Source organism: Gymnogyps californianus, chromosome 14, assembly GCF_018139145.2.
Source record: "Gymnogyps californianus isolate 813 chromosome 14, ASM1813914v2, whole genome shotgun sequence".
In the NCBI taxonomy this organism is placed as follows: domain Eukaryota; kingdom Metazoa; phylum Chordata; class Aves; order Accipitriformes; family Cathartidae; genus Gymnogyps; species Gymnogyps californianus.
Genome location: NC_059484.1, coordinates 2,166,281 through 2,188,465, shown reverse-complemented (window position 1 = coordinate 2,188,465; position 22,185 = coordinate 2,166,281). Strand labels below are relative to the sequence as shown.

Sequence of the window (22,185 nt, the reverse complement as noted above, 5' to 3'; positions counted from 1 at the left end):
AAATTAGGAAATGCTGGATAAATTTCTTAAATTGCTCTGCCGTAGTAAATATTTTCACGTTTGCTCTAGAGTGAAAGAAATACATGCAAAGAAATTATATTAACCTATTTAAAGAGTTTCTTCACATTTAATGTTCACTGTACGAACAGTACAGAAGCTGAAATCCAGCCTTAGCTGTCAGTTGCCAGCTGTCTGATGGAGCTACTGCACTGAAGTACCTGTGGTTGTGCTTCCCGTAGCAGCTCATGTGGTGCAAAATCCTGATTCGAAGTGTTGATTTGAATTTTAATAGCGTTTAAATACAATAACATAACTTTTAAAAACAATATTCCAAAGGGTGTAATTAATAAAATGACAATGGCTGTAAGGTCAAATGTTCATCCTCTCCTGTGCTACCTCTTTTTGCTATTAGCAGGAGGCTGAAATTAGGTATCTTTTGGAAACACTTTGCTCTTTTGCATCAGTATCTGTTGGTAGGTTCCTCCCACATTAAGATTGTGTAATTTGGCACAGAGTTAAGAGTTAATGTTCAAACACGGTAAGTTGCTTCTTTTCTAAAGCTCTCCATTCTTTGGCCCATAACCAAACAAGGGCTATTTAGCACCTTGCCAACGAGTTTCCTGTTTGGGAAACTGTTAAGGCGAACTTTATGGGTGCTTTTCATAGTGAAACATGTTTTTATGTGCACTTGTCGTGAAACAACAGATATTACCGAAAGCGTGCATCTGATTCTCTTAAGTCTGGAACTCTGTGGTAATATTCATGTTGTTCCTTGGGAGCTGCCTGGGGTCTTGAGGTATAATAGGCTGGGAATAAACCCCAGCTGCCCGTAAAACTCATGCAATTGCGTTTCTCCGAGACTGAAAACTCACTTGCATGCCAAGGAAAACTGCGTATGAGTGCCATCTGGGGACTTCTGCCACAACGGGCGCTTTGAAGTAATGGCCCGAATCATCACGTGTAACGTGAAGAGGGGAAAAAGGCATGTCTGCCTCGGGAATAAGCTTGCTAGGACCAAATAACCCTTTTGGGGGCTTTTCCCTTACCCCGCTCCTCGAGCAGCAGCAGAACTGGTTTTCCTGCTAAACGCACGCGCTGGAAAAGTAGAATTGCACCCTGAGGCTAGCATTGTCATTTAGTTAGGCTGACATCTTGTGGAAGCCTTCCTAGTGTATTAAGAACAACAAATAAGCTAATTTTACTTGATGTAGATGTGGGCTGTGTGACTTTCTTGTGCTTGTGGGCTTGGAGGATGGCAGGCCCTGGAGTTGCAGGCGAGGCTAGGGCAGCCAGGATTTACAGCCGTGTGTGTGGCACCGTGTGAACAGACAGCTCGCCCTCTGCCTGAAGAAATGATTGAGTTAATTTTTGCTGGATGTTAGCACGTCGGGGATCACGGGAGTATTTGCTGCTTTTTTGCTAAAAGATAGCCTTTGTGCTGTGTCAGTAAGGCTGCGAGGCGAAGGAGACGAGCACAGACGTGTGGCTGTAGCATTACCGTGCACGTACTGTCACTCGGATGCGTTACCGTGGAGCTGGGTTAGCAGTGAGCCCTGAGAAGTGGACACACAAGAAAAAGGCATGTCCAAGGTGATGCATAATCAACAGACGTGCAGCTTTTCAGGCTAGCTGCAGGGGTCCTTTGGGCGAGGGCAGTGGGAGGGATGGGACAGGGCACCATCGGTCGGGTGTCATTGTCTTCCTGGAAGCAAAGGACACACGTGTGCTGTGGTGTAGCGTGGTGACTGTCACCTCCCTGTCTGGCAGCTCTCTGCATCTGACGCTGGTTGCACATTTTAATTCCTCTTTGTACCAGGTTGAGTGCAGGAGCCAGCCTTCCCCTCTCCGTGGGCACTGAGGAGAGTGTGGGGCTGCCATGGCTGCAGCCTGGCAGTGGGGAGGGACGTTGGGGTGGGAGCAGTGTGGCATGGCAAGCTGCACAGGAGGGGGAGTGCAGGCATCTTTATTCTAATTCAGGTTCTTGCTGAACCCTAGACGATGCCATGCAGCCCCTGTGCTTTGGTGAGCTATGGGCTCACCGTGGGAGACACCTTCCTGCAACAAACCAGTTTATAGTCCTGCTTCCTCAACCAGCAGAACTTAGATGTGAAAACACTGCTGAAATTCATGTGTGTCATACTTCGCTGCTTACCCTTCCTGGTCTTGAATCAGCACTATTATATCTGGAATTTGTTTGCAGCCTTTGTATCATGGTAATAGACGGGTATGGACGGTTATCCTTTGTAGACATGTAATTAGGCTAGGTGTCAAGGCAGAAATGAAGCATGTGACAAACTGAATCTGAGCACTAAATCTCCTGCCTCCCCACGAAGCACTGCTCAGCAGTGGCGTGCTGACGTACAACTGCCTTTGCCGCTGCCTGCCCAGAGGAAGGTATGCCAAACACTCATTTTTCACTTATTAAATCACCATCATTAACCATGACGCTGCCTGTTGTTCAAACAGTTCAGATGACAATTCACAGATTACCTGAAGCAGAAACCTCTCTGCGAACCATCTTTTTTAGGTAATTGCGTGCTGGGCGGCAGGCAGGGCAGTGGTGGCTCTCGGTCATGCAGCGGTGGCACATCTGGCTCACATCTGGGTGCTGATTTGGGGAAGAGGGACGCTGGGCTCTGCAGGGGTGGGTGCGCTGTGAGGGCTGGTGTCGGGCAGGAGGCACCATTTCTCTCAATAGCTCTGTGGTCTTAGCTTAACCTAAACAGATGATGAACCACTGAGATTAACAATGAAAGTTTTTGATATTTAGGTCTAAAAACATGGCTTTGTGAGTAACTCATTGTAATATGTGTGCTGCTGATCCTGGTGGCGTTAAGACAGCATTCATGCACTGCCACCGTGCTCTGTTACCTTTATAAATTGGTTAAGGTTAGATTTTAACATCAGTAGCTGTAGGAAAAACTTGGTTCAGTTTTTGTTTTGTTTTAATTCAGATGGCAGGCCTACAAAGGGAATGCTTTGTGACAGAGATGGTGATTCCACTTGCTTCCCTGTATACAAATCCCCTTTCTTTGCTTTAAGCCATTAAAACAAACCCTAGTGGGGATAGCTGTGTGAGCTGGAACAGCAAGGATGCGACAGTGACTGCTTGTATTGCTTTCCAAGCAGGGTAGCAATGATGGTGGAAGAGCAGAGATTATGGGGAGGTAGGGAAAATGAGCAATTTTAAACACTAATTCTAGCCTCTTTCATAAAGATATGATTTAATTCAAAGTAAATTTGCCCTGTGGCTAAATTTATTATCCATGATACTGGACAGAGCTGTGGTATCATACTGCAAAATGACTGACATGGTCAACATGACCCTATTAAATCTACTGAATCTATTAGCTGCTTACTGACTTCAGAGCTTGTGATTCCCTCAGCAGAGTTTTGTGCTGAATATCTAAAAATCCTATTAGTGATCTGAATATTCAGGCTTCACTGTTGTGAGTCCTCCTAATCTGGTGGATAAGAGAAGCTGATAGCTGGGATGCGTTGTGCTGCTGGGTCATTAGTTGGCTTCTCAGTGAAAAATTTAGACTAGAAACAAGGATCAGTTTTCTAATAGTAAGGGTAATTGGTTACTGGAACAAATTACCCAGAGGTGGTAAACTGTCACTTGGAGCCTTTAAAACATGATTTGTTACTTGAGAGAGAGAGAGAGAGACTAGCTCAAACAGGAGCTGTAGAGTGGAATCAATGGGTAAAATTCATGGGGCGTGTGGGAGCCTGGACAAAGTGACTGTTGTGGTCGAGGATGATCTTCAGTGTTTTTGTGTGCACTGGAGGGTTCATGCAGCCACAGGCTGTATGGCTCTTCATGTGCTCCAGCAACCACTGTCCCACTAGCTGCCTCCACTTGGACCTAACGGGGATTAATTGGTCCCACAGTTAGTGTTTTATGTTTCATTTTATGCAAAAAAGTTCAAGAAACTTCAGATGGGCAAAACTTCACATCCTTGTCTCCGGGCCAGGACCTTGGTTAAAATTGGCTGTGATGATTTAAGATGTTAATGACAACAGGGTATCTGTAGCCACAGAGGTGCGGACATCCACCATGTTTGTCCTGTTCTGCCCTGCTGCACCAGCTCTAACGAAGGAGCCGGGTTAGTAGCTATATGTGCTAAATTGTTAAATTACTGCAGCTCAATTAGCAGGGCGTTTTATGTTGCAACCTTCAGAAGGAAATTCTGTTAAAACTTTTGATGAGCTTCTGTGCTAAAATTTCTGAATGCCAACAAGGTGGAAATAAACTGGAGCAGCCTTGCTAAAATCTAATGGGTTTAGTTATAAAGCTCTTTCTGTGCTAATATGTGGTGTAGCTTAATAGGAACAGATTAACAGTATGAAATTGGTGCTGCTTAGTGTCTAATGTATGCATTGTGTGCTTTTCAGGGCATTTTACATAGGACTGGCTGTGGTCTGGTCTCATGAACTGAATGTCCATTAGTGGAAGCCATCTCTTGGTTTTCCTTTCATCCGAAAGGCATCTGGTCCTTGTGCACTGAGGCTGTTCTGGGCTGTGAAGCCAGGGACAGCAAAGTGGAAGCGATGGGTGGACTCGCTTCAAAAGTGTGCTCCTGCTTCGTGTTAAAATGGTAATGTAGGGGCACCCAGGGAGAAGTAAAATGGCACTTCTTGGAAAAGCTGAATGTTTGGCTTCCTACATAATAGATGAGTATATATCTTAGATCCAAAGATATTCCTGGAAAAAAAACCCACGTGTACAGGGGGGTGCCATGGGTTCAGTAAAATGGTCACGTTGCAATAGGTAAACTGGTGTGAAAGCATCAGAAAAAGCAAGCAGCTGCAGTTGCAGGTTTATGTTTTGGAGCAGGCTTTTAGTTCGTGCAGTGCCAGTTGGCAGGCTTCAGATTTTCGGGTGAATCGCCTGCTGCAAGGAGCCTGCTGCCCGCCTTGGGGTGCAGGCAGTGCCCACCGCCGCCAGCGCGCCCAGAGCTGCGGCTTGGGACAAAGCAATCACGTTCAGTGCAAGCTGAACGGGGACTTTCTAGCCTAACTGCATTTTGGTTTTCGTATCCACCAAGCATGAGAACAGCAAACTGTTCAATAAATAAGTAGCATTAATCTTCACTTTATTTAGAGACTTTGGCTTTGATTTTTTTGAATGTGGGGTGAAGAATGGGCCAACACCGGGTCTGCCAAAGGCTGTGGCGTAGTCAGAACGAGCTCCTGGTTTTAATTTCAGTCACTTTTCAGTTACCTTTTGTGATGAGAAACAAATTACTTGATCAGGGAGGTGACAAATCTTCAATAATTCATTAAACTATAATGACATTACAACACCCTAATTTTCCCCCTCCAATTTTGTTTAATTTTTATTTCTGCTGTAGAGTGGACTCCATGTTTTAGATTCAAGGCCGCTCATCCAGGTATTTCAAAGCAGCCTGTCACCTGGAGAATTGATAACTGGCATACCCTCACTTTAGTTCTGCTAAATGGTTTTTCTTCTCAACAGGATAATTATATTGATCGTGGCTTAGAACTTCAGAAATTGGATTGTGGTTGCATAAAGTGTGTTTCAAAACTCTAAAATAAGCTATATTATACAGAAAAAACTCCCAGCAAAACCAGACCACCACCATTGTTTTATCTAACACTCTCAATTTGATACAAATTAGGACATTTTTGACCCAGTGTCTGCTTAAAAAGAGAGAAGCTGCCACTGCTTCTTGGCCCTTTGTCCTCTCTTTAACAACAGGGCTAATGCAAAACTTGCTGTATCGAACCTTGGCGAAATCCAGCTTTCAGCGGGTGGGCTTGAATACTTGAAATGTTGGATTTCACCCCTGAGAAATGTTTTATAAGGATTTTACCTTTAAGATAACTGATTTTTGGCTTTTGACTGACTGCTCAAGAGCAGTCTTCTGTGATAGCTGGGTATGAAGGTGTGTAAGGGAGCACTGTTGTATCGGATGCTCAGCCCTGTGGACTGCTTGCATGGAGCTCATACCTGCAGGTTGAAGGCAGCGTGTGAAATGTTTGTGTGCAATCCACTGGCCTTGAGTGATCTCGACAGCCGAGGCCACAGAAGATTGAGGGTTGAAGCAGGGCCGTTCTGGGCTCAATGCAGTGCCAGCCATGGGGTGGTTAACAGCTGGCAGAAAAGAGAAATCTAAAACTTGGAGGTTGAATATGGTCTCCAGCTGATAAGGAGCAAAAAGACGTCTAGATTTATGAAACCATCCTTTTCTTCTGAAAGCAAGCTGAAGAGTGTCAAAGGTAAAATCTCAAGATGTCAGATGTTACTGTACTGCCCAAACCAGCTAGGAAGAGAGTGCTTTATCAGGGAGGTGGAGACTTTATTTATGTCTAGTGTGCATAATCACTTTTAATTAAAAAAACAAACAAACAAAAAAAACCCCTGACAGTGTACTTGAAATGAACAATACTGGTTTTACTTCGAGACCCTGAATACCTATTTACCTCTTTGTCTCTTGTTTTTCAGGCTGGACGCAAAGAAAGAAGTGATGCACTGAACTCTGCAATTGATAAAATGACCAAAAAGACCAGAGACTTGCGTAGACAGGTAATTAATATATAAAGTTGATACTTGTTGAGACAAATGAGTGCATTTCTGCATGTTTGCCCTTTTGGAAATATGTTATCTGTTGATTTGTTTCTAGTGGGCAGTGGGCTTGCCTGCTTGTATTTAGTAAATTAAAAGCTAGAAGCTTCCAGTGCCTGGTTCACAGGGAAGCATGGGGTGGAGACATAATCCCCTGTTAACTGTGTAATAAAGATGTTGGATTCTTAATCATCCTCATGGCAAGAGAGATTTAAAAAACCCAACTACTCCCATTTTATGGATTTTGAACATAATCAGGTATGTTTTATAATTCTGATGGTATTCATCTCGGAGAGCTTATTTTCTTTGAGGACTGTATTTACATAACATCAATCTTTTGTCCATTTGGTTTTTAAAGCAATATATTCCCCTTTTCAAGTAAATGTGAATATGGATCAAGTTTGTTGAAAAAAGTTTTTATTCTAGTAGAAAAATAATAAAGTTAAATCAGCATGTTTAATCAGCTGAGGGAAAGCAGCAAATTTACTCAGACAAAACCAATATGAGCTGCTAAATCAATATTTGTGGCCAAACTGGTGACTTGCACTTGTATAACTAATTCAGTTTTTTAAGGAGATTTAATTTAAATTGAAGCAAAAAGCGTATAGACAAGGCTTAGTGCAGGGAAAGCCTTGACCACACAAAGGAAAAAGGATCAACGACAGAAGTACTTAAGCATTACGTATTAATACAGTAAAAGGAAAACAGCACTGGAACGCTACTGAAAAATCTCTCATTCTTTTATTTTTATTTTAGCTCCGCAAAGCTGTTATGGACCATGTATCAGACTCTTTTCTGGAAACAAATGTTCCACTTTTAGTATTGATTGAAGCTGCCAAGAATGGTAACGAAAAAGAAGTTAAAGAATATGCCCAGGTTTTCCGTGAACATGCCAACAAATTGATTGAGGTAAGATGATACAAATTAAAATTAAATTATCACTAGTTAAATTAAGGCAAGACTAGGCAAAACACATTTTTCAATTCTGTTGAAACAAACAGCAAATTCTGTAATAAATTTGCTTTTTAAATTTTATTTCAATGAATTTAAATACAATTTAACATTTAAATAAAGATGTAAGCTTATAAAAAAGCAGCGGCTACTGTTACATAGCCCATGTAGTATTAGATATTATACAATGTGAATATATTATGCTGTTACCTTTACTTGATTTGTTAATTGGAGATGGTGATACGGAGTAAGGGAAACTGTGGCATGACTGTCCTGCTGTATAATTTGACCCGTTGCTTGAAGCCTGGATGTCTTTTCTTTTCAGTAAAATACCAGTGAATATAAACAGGCCTTTTATGTGAAGACTTAGAATGAAAACCTACTTGTGTGTGTGTAAAGAGCAAACAACGGGAAACTCACAATAACAACAAAACTGATCCCTGCCACCTTTGTCTAATAAAAACCCAAAGGCTCTCAAACTGGTGATACTGAAGACTAAAGCTAATCTGTGGGAAGATCAGCTTAAATGGGACTGACCCATCTTAACTAGAATGCATTAAAGGTCATTAGTCTGCTATTAAAGGTAATAGTTTTCCAACAGGTAGCGCGTTTACAAAGAGCAACGTAAGTTCATACCCTGCATTCCTGGATACATCTCGGTAGCCTTGTCGTCTTGCCATTGTTTTCGCAGGAGAGTTTTGTGCCTGTTGATGCTAAATGGCAAGGAAGAAACATCTGTAGGTATTGTTGAAGAAACATGCCACTAGGAATAAACTTCAAAAACTCCTCCTGTGCACTTTGGTATGCTTTGAGGCATCAGCTGGCTCACGTGCTTAACCTCAGCAGCTACCTGGGAACAGTCAAATACTGGTTAATGTGGTTTTGCTCTCTTAATATCACTGTGTTTGAGTCCATGTGTCTCCTAGGCTCATTGGGAATATTTTCACACAACTTAATAGGTTTAAATTACAAGAATAAGACTTATTGAACATCAGTAAAAGTAGTTTCTGACTCTTGCTCAATGTATTTTTCTCACTTTTTTAAAGCCTTAGGAGCTCTGAGTGCAGTGAGCAACTGCCCATAGTCTGGGGTGCATCAGGCTAGTTCAGCCCTTCACAGTTCCTGTCTGAGCAATGAAAATCTTTAATTCTTCGAAGGTATCTGTTCTTCACTTTTGGCCTGCCGCGTTTCAGTGTAAACGCCATCTTCATATAGTTTCAAAGTTACTTTATTCTAAATTTTAAGTAAATAACGTTGTTCGACAAAACATCAGGTGGAAGACAGTGTTGCTGTGCCCTGCCTTGGCGGCAGGATACAGCCGTTCTGCGTGCAGTGGCGGGAACACTTTGAAGTGGGTTTTGTCTGAAGCTTCCCTACTTTGTGCTGCAAACCTAATTTATCTAGAAAATTATTTTTAGGGCTTCTTTACAGGAGAAGTTGACTGGCATAACAATAGCAGTTCCTATTCTGCCATAGTTCTGCCATCTCTTCAGTGGATGCGTGGTGTCCACATACGGAGTTTATTGGCATAATTACAAAGGAGTAATTGTGCTGCTCCATCTGCGAGCTTTCCTCCCACCCTTGCTAGGTGAGCCCCTACTCCCTGCTCCTTCAGAATACGTGTGCCGTCTGAAAAGCAACGGGTGGCTGTCCTCACTGGCATGTAAGAGCGGTTTTTACTGACCTTACCTTGTGTGCAAAATGCCAAGCTGCAAATGAGTTCTACAGAACCTCTATTCAGCCAAACAGTCTGTCTTTCAAGAAAGACTATTCCCTTGAAAGTATGTATTAAACAATATTTCTGACTGGCATCAAAAGGTTCTGCTAAAATGATATGCTGCTGCAACAACTTTTTGAAGGCTTGCTTATTGCTTTTGCTGTCTAAAATGTAACTATAGCTATAGAGTAGCATGATCTAGATGGCTTATAAACCTCTTCCATGAATGTAGCTGGATTAATATATACGCTTAGCTTCGACAGAAGGGGAATAGTACTCCTGCAGAGCCCTTTTCTCGAGGGGATAGAGAGCCACTGCGGAGTCATATGCGATGTCAAATTTACTGTGAAGGAAGAGAGGTTGGGGTGGGTTGCACTTACAATGTCTCGGCGTGTCTCTGCCAGAATGGAGAAGGATGTTTGCCAGTTCCCATATGATTCTCTCTCGGGCAGAAAACTTGACTGCAGGTATCCGGAGAAACAATAAAAGATGGTGTAAGAGCAGAACAGAAGACGTTCCACGTGGTGAGATAAGAGGTGATTGCTTCCCCCTGTTTTCAGTGGAAGATAAGTGTGCTGGGGAGTTTATCGTAACTACCCTCAGAAATGCTGCTGAGTGACTCAAGACTTCAAATGTGACAAAACAGCTGCAGTGCAGAATGGAGCTGTGTTGTGTATCATGCTGTGATTGACAGGCTCCTGTGTTTTAGATGTAGAAGAGAACCTGTCCTTTCCTTTAATGCTAAGCGATGGGAAGAAACGCACGTAAGAGACCTGCTCTGCACTAGGTAACTTGGAAGATCCCCATCTGAATTAGTGAGAAGTTTTACACCTTGGATTTAGTAACCCTTTGTCCTGTGACCTGGAGGAGTCAGTGCTGCTCTCCTGGTGAACCAGCCACTAGAGGGGACTGTGATTTTTTTTTTTTTTTTTTTTTTTTTTTTTTGGCACAAAACTGTTGCAGGTGTTGGCTAGACAGGAGGAGTGGCAGTGCTGGTTCTGCCCTTGGGTTAGCATGGGGAGTTTCTGCTCCTGCCATGCAGGGATGTTTACAGGCCCTCCAAGTAGCTGTAAAGAGATGCAAGCACATGATTTGGGTAACTTTATTTTGAAATGTTCCCTTCTTGGCAGCAGAGCACTGTCTGCTTTGTGGTTCCTAAAGTCCAGGCAGCCAAATTTGACCAAAAGATGCAATAACCACAAAAATCTGATTTGCCTGCTGGGTCTATATCTTCTAGAGAAACCACACCAAAGCTGTGTCCCAGAGGGCTTCCATCTAATTTTTCTCACATAGTAGAATACTTAACCCCCTTATCCTGCCTTTTGGAAACTGACTAACGGTAAAATAGTAAAATGAGACTTGTCTCAGTTGAAGAATATGTTTCAAAGATAGCTTTCAAAATTGCTCTGTACTAACAGTCCATTAACTAGCTAGCGCTCTGCCTGAATTTTGTTAAGTGAGTTTAATTCAGGAACTGAGAAGCCAGTTTAAATGCAGCACACAAGAATAACAGAAGAGACAGCATTTTGGGAACCAGTGTAAGAAAAAGTTAAATTCACTTGTGAACTACGAAAGTCTTCCTAATTGACAGATTGTAAAGTACTTGCATTCCAATGGTTTTTACGCTGCCAGGTAAAGCAGCCTTGGCTCTCCAACCTGTAACTTTGTTCTTGAGGAAAGATCACTTGGCATTGGCATCCTTAGATTTAATGTTCTTCCCTAGAAGAAACTAGGCTGTCTTGCAACTTGGTGCTCGTTTTTAATGATGTCACTTAGCACCATGCTGACTTTTTTTGTTCATCCCAGTCTTTGAAGTGTGCTTGTGCACAAGTTGCCTTTGTACTGCTCCCTGTGGTCACTGCCGTGACACCTCTGGCTATTCTCTGAAAAGTGAAAAAGCCATAAATGTTAAGAAGAAACTTTTGCTACACTATTGAATGCTTTAGAAAAAATAAAAACTAGGTTGTCAATTTGTCACTGTTTTATACTGTGTAGTTTTAATGGAAAAGTTTTTCAGACCTTAAGAAATTAGGTATTTAAAAGGTAGGTAAGGACAGAGTCCGGGTTAAAATCTTCCAGTAGCTGTTTGCTTCCTGAAGAATATTTTGGAAAGGGAGAGTTTGTAATTCCTTAAAGACGGTGAATAATCTCTTATCTTATTCTGGAACCCAATACCCCTGTGTCAAATGTTCTTCTCAACTTAAATTTTATTTTTAAGTCTCTTTCTCAGAGAAACTTGGGTAAGGCCAGGGAGGCAAAAGCTCTCAATGATGTTTCATAAGCACCAATTTTTTTCCAATTGCTTTAATTTATCTGAAAAGACTGCTCTGTGCCTTTTTTAATGCACTGGGTTGTATCTTGCATATGGAGAGATGATTTTCTCTTCTTCAGTGAAAACCCATGAACAGATGCAGACTGCAAATTTATTTGCTTGGAAAGAATCACATTTGGGCACTTGCAACTCCATAAGCTATCTGTAGCCTCTCGCGCTGACATTTTCCCCTTCTGTTGCCCTGACTGTCTAGCCCGATGTCCTAGAGTAATTCTTCAGACCTCAGTCTAAAAATACCACTCTCCAAAAGCCCAAAGCCTTGCACACTTGCAACATTTTTATTGCAGTTTATCCTGATTTGCCCATGCTTGCAGCTTATATATTCTTCAGAGAGTCTTAACAGCTGCAGGTTTTTTACATGTAAAAGGCTTTTAGAAAATCTGAAGTGGGTAAAACATAGCTTGGGTTTAAAATAATAGCTAGCTTTTGGACTTCAGACACAGCAGAGGTTTTGAAAAACTGAGGCTTGCCTGTCCTCTGTTCATGAGATATGACTTACCTGGGCATAGCCGGTTACCTTTGTGATAAAGATATGCACTTAGTGTTTGTGCATCTTACGCATTTATTAAAAACGAAGCATGGAATGGAAGTATCCAGCAGATCTAGAAATAAGTCTGGTCCCACAAGATTATCCTTGGTGTCTATTAGCTACCTGATTTCCGAAGTTTATACAAAGTTTATAAAACTAGCATCTTTGGAGGTGGGAGTGGACTGGCTGTGCTCTTTCTTTAAATATTCTTTCTTTATGCTTGCTATCAAAGGTATGTATCAGTACTGAAAGACAGAGATGATGTATCTTGGGTGAAAAGTGCAGACAAGCATAGCTCTTGACACCCAAATCAAATATTGACTTGGAATGTTTTTCTGAACTTTGGGTATATTAGTCTCTCAAAACTTGGCATTTTCCAGGCTAGGGTTGTTATCAGTCATTACCGTGGTATCTGAGCACCTTTTTTTTACTGTTTAGTAAGCTAATTTACAGGGGAAAAAAAAATCTGCAAACTCAAGTTTGTCTTACTTGCTTTTATTTTTAAGGTAATTGTGTATTACAAGGGAAATGTCCTTGTGCTAGAGAGGCAGAGTTAGTCCAACTCGAGACTAATTTCCCATTTTAAGGTGGAGAGCAAAATGTCTCTTCCAAAGAACAAGCACGTTTTCTGTAATTCGTCTATAGATAACCTTGGCAGCAGTTTAAAACAAAAGTCTTCAGTAAATGGCCAGGGTAACTCTGATGTGCCCTCTGAAGTCTGACACTCTTCAAGAACGGATGCACTTTCCTTGTAAGTTCATTTTATTAGTCAACTAATTTATGAATAAATTAAATTCTACTCATAGAACATGCTTTCCTTACATTCATAATTAGTAAAGTAGGAAAGCCTCAGCAGAAAAAAAGTTCTTCCATTTTCCAACAAAACTGGATATACAAATTTAATACATCATACGTAAGTAAAGGCAAGTGACCTTTTAATAGGATAACTTTTGTTCTTGTAAGGTGTTTTTTGATGCCAATCTTCTAATGCTACGCCAAATTATGTATGAAAGGGTCTGTAGAATGCTGGTAGAGATTAAAAATCATGTTGGAAGAGGAGTCAGAGACTTCAGGGTAATCTTTCTGTCCAGATTTCATTATAAGTACACATGGGAGAAGCACAGGAATCGGTAATCTGACAGTGAAACTGATGGGAGAGATGAAGTGATTGAAAATGAATTTGAACCCTCACGTATCTGAACAGCGATCGGGGTGTTGGGAGACTTTCTTCTATTTGAAAATCATCCCGGTTAGCTGCTGCTACATGGAGGAGAGGCATTTCTGCCATACCTTTTCCATAGGGGCAGTCATTATGTTGGATGATTGTTGAGAGTATGGGGCTTGGTCTTTAAGCACTTGGACCAAAGGGCATGTGAAGGGTGTAGAAGTCGAAGGTGAATGAGGTTAGGGTCTGGAAAATTACGTTAACGTCCTTTAACCCCACTAGAAACAGCCCTGTATTTACTCTGTTCCTTTTTCCTTTGGAAACAGATAGAAGCATTTGGGGAAGGGGAAATCTGTAAAAGAGGAGGTCAGGAAGTATAAGCACAGTTGAGTATAGGTGCTGTTGACATGATGTCTTCAGAGGTAGGTAAAAAGCAATAGAGTCCTGGCCTATTTTATTTTCCAGATATTTGGGTCTTAATTCCAACAGCATTTTTATGTAGCTTTTTGGGTACAGCTTTTATAGATGTGGCATAAATGTTTTAATTCTTGATATGTAACTAAAAGCCTCAGTGAACGTCTGGATTTTCATCATCTTAGTCATTAGCAATATTGGAATATTAGTCATGTAGTGTTATCAAGGAGTTGCCTGAAGTCTGTGTAGAGCTCATTCCTCTTACTATTTTGTCGCCTTCTTCAAGAGCATGATGTACTTATAATTACCGTTAAACTTGCCATGAACAGTTGTCTGGAACACCAAAAACTGGTTTAAACAGCATCAAATTGGAAGCCTTTAGTAAGATCATAATGCAGCATGCTCTGAGCGATAAGCAAAATGAGATAGGAAAGAATTATGATTTCCACTTTGATAAACATAGAGACTCTTTTGGATAAGGATAATTATTCAGGTACTGTCCAAATATCACTACTAAAAACACTTTTATTTTAAAGAAAAACATTTGTGTTGCTAGGAAGCATCTAAGATGAGGATTCGCTTTGAAAGTTTTAACTTACGATCAGATCTACATTACGTACTAGCAGTGTGATTTCTGTCATGGTAGCTCAGATCGACTTGTGTAACTAATGTGTTTTGTGCTTATAACAACATTTTATCACTTTAGCTTGTTTGTCTGAGGAAGGAATAGTTCCTGTGCCAATAGTTACATCTGCTGCTACAGCTGCATCTACGAGGGGCACGGTGCCCACGTAGCACACTGGTATTCCTTTACCAGCTCTGCTCTCTGTCAGGTCTATAGAAAGGATAGTCTACCAGTCTGGAAATAAAGGTATTCCTGTAGTGCTAGCACTTTACTACTGTGGATATGTTTTATGCTCTAGGTGTATTAGTTCCCTTCAAACGCCTCTTCCCGCTCTTTGATTGAAAAACTTTCCTGTTGGCAAGAGATAGAAGTACTCTCCCTTCTGCACTTGCTGCTCAGTAAATGGAGCCCAGTTTGGTTTGTCATGATGCACAAGCTCTGGGTTTGCCCAACGGTGCGAAAAATTTCCTTTCTTTATGAAACCTTGACAACACGTGGGGTTGCACTCTGTTGGAGAAGGACATTTCCTCTGGGTATGGAAGGAGCTCGCTGGTGTTGAACAGAGCTTTCGTGGGACAGGTATACCTAGAATGGCACCAGGTAGCTGGAGAGGTAGTTGGAGACAGCTTGTTTAGGTTGAGAGCCAAATGCAAAGCTATATTCCTTAACTAGATTTTTAGACACACAGATACAACTTGAAAGGTGCAAGTTTTGAGATTTGATCCCAAAAGAAAGGTGGTTACCCATGAAAATATTAAGCAATTGCCTCAATATTATAGGGAGCAGAAAGTACACAATATATTGTCTCTGATCCCCTTCCTCTTTCAGTTGCCAGCCTGTTGAAATAAAAAACCCTGAAACCCCCGTTTCTCACTGTCTAAAACTTTTTGAATCAAAAATGAAAACATTTTGCTTGCCAGTTTTCTTCCATCTAGCTGAAACTTGCCCTCCATGTGTTTATAACCAGACTTGAAATTAAAATTGCTCTCCTCTTCTGTGTGAGGTTGCAGAGCTCTGGAAATAGCAGTTATCTCAATTTTAGTCCATCGTTCTCCTCGGTGAGAGAGACTGAGGAGAGCAGTCTCTCTCTCCCACTCTCCTCAGTGAGACTCCTTACGTCTGGAGTTTTTCTGTGTGTGGCTTGTTTTATTTAAAGACTTTTACTATTTTAAGTTAATACATTGGGATTCTGTTGCCCACAACAAGCTCTTGCAAGGTCCCTTCTGTGGAGCTGCAGCCACTTTAAGTCATATAAAATCACAGAGGAGTTGACAGCATGACTCCCGGTAACTTGCTCCAGAGTCCCTATGGACTTGAACCGAAGTCCTCCTGCCATCCCTCCATGCATTAAAGAAGTGAAACTGTTTTGCGTAATTCATAATTAGCTATACCTCTGCAAAACTAGTGAGTTTATAGGGTTATACCTATAATGCAGACTTCTCCCTCATGCGGTACCTGTTAGTACTGGATGTTAAAATGCTTGCATTTGTCTTGAATATTGTGTAGTGTACAAGTGAATTAATGAATGCATGGACTTACTGAATAGTAAAAGCCTTTTTTTAAGAGGGATGGAAATTGCATAATTGTCACATCTCTTCTGAGAGTCCTCAGTTGCCACTCAGTTTTGCCAGAACAGTTGTTTCTGCAGATAAATTAATTTCATGGGCTTTGACCATCGTGAAGTGAATCTGGACTGTTTTCTTAGTATGAGGGAGGAAGAAATTAGATGTGCTGTATTTGAGTTTTGTGAGAATATCAGATACACTTTTCTTTAGCAGGTCCTCAAGAGGAAAATGTTGAATGGCTGCCTGTCCATTCTTTTTTTTTTTTTTCCTTTTAAAATGGGTGATTTTAAGCTGCTTAAAAGTGGGAATTTACATTCCCAGACAAACTGTAAAATGAAAAGCAAAAAATAGAACAAAAAGCTGAAGTTTTGAAGTTTAATTGGACATTAAAATGCCAAGAACACCTTGGAAAAGCTTTGTTTCCGTGTTGTTGAAATTCCCAAAGTATCTGTGTATAAATGGGTATGGTTTTGTTCTTGCATAAGGGTTTGTGAGCATCAGTTGTGAGAGGATACTGGTTAATGTTAAACTGAAAAGTTAAGTTTTTCAATCGTAAGACAGTCTGAAAACTCTTACTTCTGCAATGTTATTTTTTACAAGTGCAGTTTCAAATGAGAGTAGTCAGACTCTTAGAATTCAATTAGTGTATGTTTGTCTCCTGCATAGCGATATATAATCCTTATTTATAACAATGCTGTGTGGCAGAGGCAGCTCTGACAATTTTAAATTATGCAACAATAAACACATTACAGAGCCTTCTTTGGATTACAGCGTCGCTGGATGATTGCATTTAGGAGGGCTTTGCGTACTTGACTTCTGGAAGAAGCTGTCCTAAAAACATCACCTGTAAACAAGGAGGAAAAACTTGGTGTTGCTTCTCTGAAGTCAATCCAGGTGCATGAAACAAAGACTTTAATACAAACTTTCAGTGTCAGCCTTTGAAATCCTTGGAAAAGAAGATTTTATGTGTTAGAGATTATAGTTCCTTTTTCTCTTGCATTTTTTTGTCTCTTGTTGAAAAAGCAATTTGTCAATCCTTTAATAAACAGTTCCATGTAGAGTAACCCCTCTACCTAGGCTAGGATGTCAGCGCAAAGAGAAGGTTTAACAAGTACAAGGCTGTAGCAGTATTTCTTGATTATTTTCAACAGTGTAACTTAAGAAGCTTAGCAATGACCCCAGATTTGTGTAGTTGAGGCTGCTATATTCTTTGAATTGCTGGAAGATATGGCTCCTTAGTCATTATCTGAACAGATTTCAAGTTAAAAAAAATTAAAAAATTTTTAAAAAATGTATTTCGGGTGAAAAAGGTAAAAACTGCCTATTGTCAGAGAAGGCAGTTGTCTACAACAGCTGACAACACAAACGTAGGCTGACAAATTGTCACTAATGGAGGAAAAAACTGCTTTAGAAATGTCAAGATTTTCCTGATTTAAAATTAGTAAATTCTGAAGAATCAAAATAACTAGAATTTGAGATGGAATCACTCTGACAGATGGTACAATATTTTTTTTTATATTGGAATTATACTTTCCTGCTAATAATGTATTCCCGATTGACCCTTTGCACTGAGATGGTGCCTACCTCTAGAAGGAACCAGTTAGGTAATGCCTCCTCCAAAGGCATCATCTCATCTTGCAGTACTCTGATGTCATCGTTCATACCAATCAGATTTGAGTTTCAAAAACTGATCAGTGCATGAAACCCACTTTCCAGATGAGTTCGTCCAGCTTTGAGTTTTACTTGGCACCGGTTCATTAGTTCAGTTTGTAGAAACGGTTCTGTCTGTGCACTTCTCGCTTGGTGCGTTTGTCACTGGGGGTAAATTTAAGCTCATTCGTCTGAACATCGGCAGCTGCTTTGGGTCCGTCCTGCCTTTTGGGATACATGAAGCCATCTCTGGGACATTGTTGTACACTCTGTGAACTAAGAGCTCTTTGGTATTGCAACAAAAAGATGCTTTTAAATTGGTCTGTCAGTGCTGCAAGAGGTATCTCTGAACCGCGTCAGTCTAGTTTCTCTAGTCTGTCTTCATTCCCAGTGTATTTTTAACTTTTTTCAAGAGATTGCTCGTTATGGCTGATTACATTATTTGTGGTTTGTTTTTTCTCCTTTGATGCCTGTGCCAGTAGTGCTCATGTAAAGGGGCTTGATGATACTGAATGGTAAGAATGAACAAATGCAGTGGGAATTCAATTGCTATTTTGCTCTCAAGCACAAGTGTTCTTTCTAAATCAAGTCTGACCACTGTGTCAGTCAGCTACGTTGTTGGAGACATGGAGAAACTATTTCATTTACATTTCATTTAAGGAGAATTTTGTTTGCTTGATGTGCTCTATTTTATTTGGAAGTTTTAGAAATGTATGATTTCTGAGTGCTCTGCATGCTTTAAAACAAATTTGGCTGTAGTTAATCTTCATCTCAGCTGCAAAATCCTGTGTGTTATGCGTACCTGTCAAAAAACTGGCCAGCAGTACCCTATCCTCTCTACAGACAGGGAGTTTGAAGTTATTTGTCAAATATCACACAGGAGTTATTGATGATGGGTTCTTTTAGGTACTTTTAAAATTAAATTCCTTAATCATTCAACCATCCACCTCAGTTGGTACATGCAATTTTAGAATTCATGCTATAGAGCACCTGATAATTAATGACAATTTAGAATACCTCATTGTAATATCATTTACAGCTTGATTAATTAGTTGACATCGCTCTTCTTAAATTTCAAATCTTAAGAGGTTTGTGAGTGTTTTCCAGTAGTTTGACAGAGTCTTCCCATGGGTGCAGGAAATGTTGCGTTGCTGTGAATTTACAGCCATGCCTGCAGTACTCTGAAGTCATCTCTGCTGCTGCCGCCACATCCCTGCTTTGCTCTGGTGTTCAGCAAATAGTTTGCTGGGAAGTTTGTGTGCTAATCTGGCAGAGAAATTAATCCGCCAAAGCGAATAGCTTTCTTTTGGACGAGCATGCTGAAATGAAGTGTTGAGATTTGGAGATGCAGCAGTAGGATGGGATGTGGCAGCTAACAGTTGGATTGTCTTAAACTGCCAAAGACCCTCAGTCAGGGAAGCACACACGCTTCTTTCATAAAGGTTGGCAGTCCCAGTCGGGCAGTTTCTAAAGAAGAATTGCCATCAGTGAGGTATTCAGAAGAAAAATGACTGTTCAAAAATGACTGTGCAAAAAAGCAAAATTTCATTGTACCATGGTGGGGACACTCAATTATAAACTTCTTTGCCTCTCTGTATTCAGACAGAGCGGGGTTTCTGTGCGCTTGATTCATCACACTTGGCTTGAGAGAGAGCACAACATCTCCAGATATCGGAGAGGCTGATTTTGTAGTGCTTCAATGTCGCTTTTATTCAGCCCCTACTCAATAGAGCTTTGTGTTCTTCTCGCTCCTAGAGATTGTAACTGCTGCTGCAGAGGCAGAAACGACGTGGAAATATGGACCATAAAAAATATTGGCAAACTGGTGTTTCTCAAAAATATGACCTGTGCTTAAAACAATAGCAAAATCTTTATTTGACTTTTAAATCATGGCATCTTACTGTCTTTTGATTTTTTTGAGCCTCTAAACAAAAGCATAATATACTACAGCTTGCTGTGAACTAGGGATTTAAGACATGGCAAATCTACGGGAAAAAAACCCCTATGTTCAAGATAAAATCCCCTTCTGATAGGGTGTTATAGAGAGTACAGCTGTTTGGTGGTAGTGCCGTGCAGAGAGGAACTAAGCTGGAGACTGTAGCAAATGCGGTAACGGAAAGGAGGGAGAAGAGAGCCTTGGCTAAGCTGGGTGCAAGCGTCATGACCTTGCAATGAACTGAAGACTTACTGCAACTCCACCTCTTAATATGTAGGTCTTGTCTACAACGACTAGTGCAAAAGAAAGTTGAGGATTAGGATGCTGACATTTCTGAAAGCTGGCAGAGTTTTCTGTGTCTTGTTGATGCTGCATAGTCTTTCTCTCAACTTTAGTTTGTTTTCATCCAAATATATGCTGTTGCATCTGTTTACTTGGTTGTTCAGTGTTGGAAACGTTCCTCTCTTCTTGACAGCGCGCTGGTTTTTTTTATCCTTTGTAACTTGATTTGGAACTGGAGGGAGGAAGAGGCTGTGTGCTTTGCAATGGGAACTTGCTTTTTGGTCCCAAAATCAATAATGGGATTGATGAAAAACACCGTTCAAGTATTTTGGCATGTGGTTGATGATTTGTGGGACAGTAATGTATTTTGTATGGAAACATCTGTTGTAAGGGAATGGCTTGGGGAGGGGGAAAAGCATGTGATATAACTGCAGATACTACTTCAAAATGACTTGTGTATGAATGCACAGGATAGTTTAATTAAAGGGAGAATGGAATTTCCCCAGCTTATAGAGAAAAGTATGTGGAGAAATCTGGTTCACTGGTGTTACTGAGCATCTGCTGGCTTGTGACGATGCTTTTAGAGCACATTTACTGAGGGGTTTTGCAGGTTGCTCTGTCTCTGAAAGGACAGTACTCAGTGTTCATCTCAGTTCACTTCGTGCTATTTTTACAGCTTTCTGTGTTCAAATGGCTCAGAATAACATGCTTGTCATTCACCTGTCAACTAAGAAATGTAACTTACTTCAGACTTCCTTCCCCTGAGAGTAGCTCCGATATGAGGAATATCTTCAATTACCAAAAAATTCTGTGGTGTCCCCTTCCTGTGTGCGCTTAAAAGGCAGGTGTTTACAAAAGGTCCTCTGTTTCAAGATGACCTAGTTAAGGACGCTGCTGTGCAGCAAGTCAAGGTTTTGGAGTAAAGTTTTTAGCATCAAGAGATGCTTTTCAAGTTTTGGAGAATTGTGGATGGATCTTCAAGACCACCTGTACCAGCAAATGGTTTTATTTGATGAATTGCAGCATAAATGGAAGGCTGGAGAAACGCCTGCCTGACACTGCAATCTTTGACTAGATAAGTAGTACATCAAGCTGACTAGATACATCTAGTCTACTACATCAAGTAGGTTAAGCCAATGTGTTCAAATACCTGTATCGTATCGCAGAGGTGCGCTCTGTGCAACACCAGCAAAACAGCTTGAGTTTTGCAATGCCAGTGCACCACTTGCATAGGTGAATTGCTTGATGAGCCTCCAAGTTCTTTTCAGTTGATGTGCAGTAGGATATAGAAACATTTCAAGAAAAAGGGAGCATCCCTATGCTCATGGACATCAGAATACTGAATCCTCAGATGCGTGGGAGCTGGATTGGTTTTTTTAGTTGTGTGGTTACTGCTGTCTCACTCAAGTGGGACTGGGCTTTTTAACTGTAACTTCAGGTGCTGGCAGTGATGCTCCTGTACGTTTTACTGGAGAGAACTTAACCAAATCAGTGGTAACAATGATCTTTCTGTCCTGTTTGAATGACTGTGGTTTTATGATCTGATGTATTATGATTTTATGGCTAGAGAAGGAACAGATGTCACTAGTGGTTTCAAAATTGGTTAGAACTGAATGAATGTGGACACTTTGTATTTCGTGATGGGTTGCTGGTCACTGTTGGAGGCAGGTAAAAAGTTTCCTACAGAGGGAAATAAAACCCAATTCTAATAGTTGTGTTTTGTTTTCTCCCACCTCTGACACAGGTTGCCAACTTGGCCTGTTCCATCTCGAACAACGAAGAAGGTGTGAAATTGGTTCGCATGTCGGCCAGCCAGCTTGAAGCCCTGTGTCCCCAGGTAATGAAGAGCATAAGAACCTAAGACATACCCTAATAAGTTGGGCAACTGGTCCTGCTTAGTACATGTTCTGGCCTCTTAGTGGCTGTCTATGGACTTGCTGCAGAACTTACATGTATTTAAGGAAAACGTCTAGAGAATGAAATGCAGTGTAGGCATCAAGACTTAAAAACTTTAAAAAACGTGAGAAAGTAATTAGTGATACGAATGAGTCTTTTTTTACATAATAGCTCTAATTTCATTTGGCCAGGGTATTCTAGTAACCTGCAAGACAGTAAACCGGTGAAGCTTCAGTGGTTTACTGTGCACATTCATGTTGCAGGAAGATGTCTTGTGAAGACGCTACCGCTGCTCCTGTGCATGCTGTAAGATGAATTATAGCTATATTATTTTTTGCCTGAGTAGAATATAAATATGCCAAAAAAATCTTCTCAATAGAGTAGGATCAGAGGAAGCTGGCTGTGCGTGAAGAGTTTGAACCTGGCTGAGACTGCCTTTTAATTAATAACTTTTTAATGGAAACAAGGAAATTAAGTTTATATAAGCACTAGACTATCCTTTTCCATTTTGACAGCCCTGATGTTTTAAAT

General features: G+C 40.9%; 1 protein-coding gene across 2 annotated transcripts in view; it reads left to right on the top strand.

Annotated features, from left to right (window-relative positions):
• The window catches only part of CTNNA1 (catenin alpha 1), a 120,672-nt gene that overhangs the window by 64,154 nt on the left and 34,333 nt on the right, over positions 1-22,185 (top strand). For both annotated transcript variants that reach the window (XM_050905200.1, XM_050905201.1), the window contains 3 exons: positions 6,473-6,553; positions 7,349-7,501; positions 21,503-21,595. In XM_050905200.1, coding sequence (XP_050761157.1) covers positions 6,473-6,553; positions 7,349-7,501; positions 21,503-21,595 — 327 coding nt within the window. The remainder of the gene's footprint in view (positions 1-6,472; positions 6,554-7,348; positions 7,502-21,502; positions 21,596-22,185) is intronic.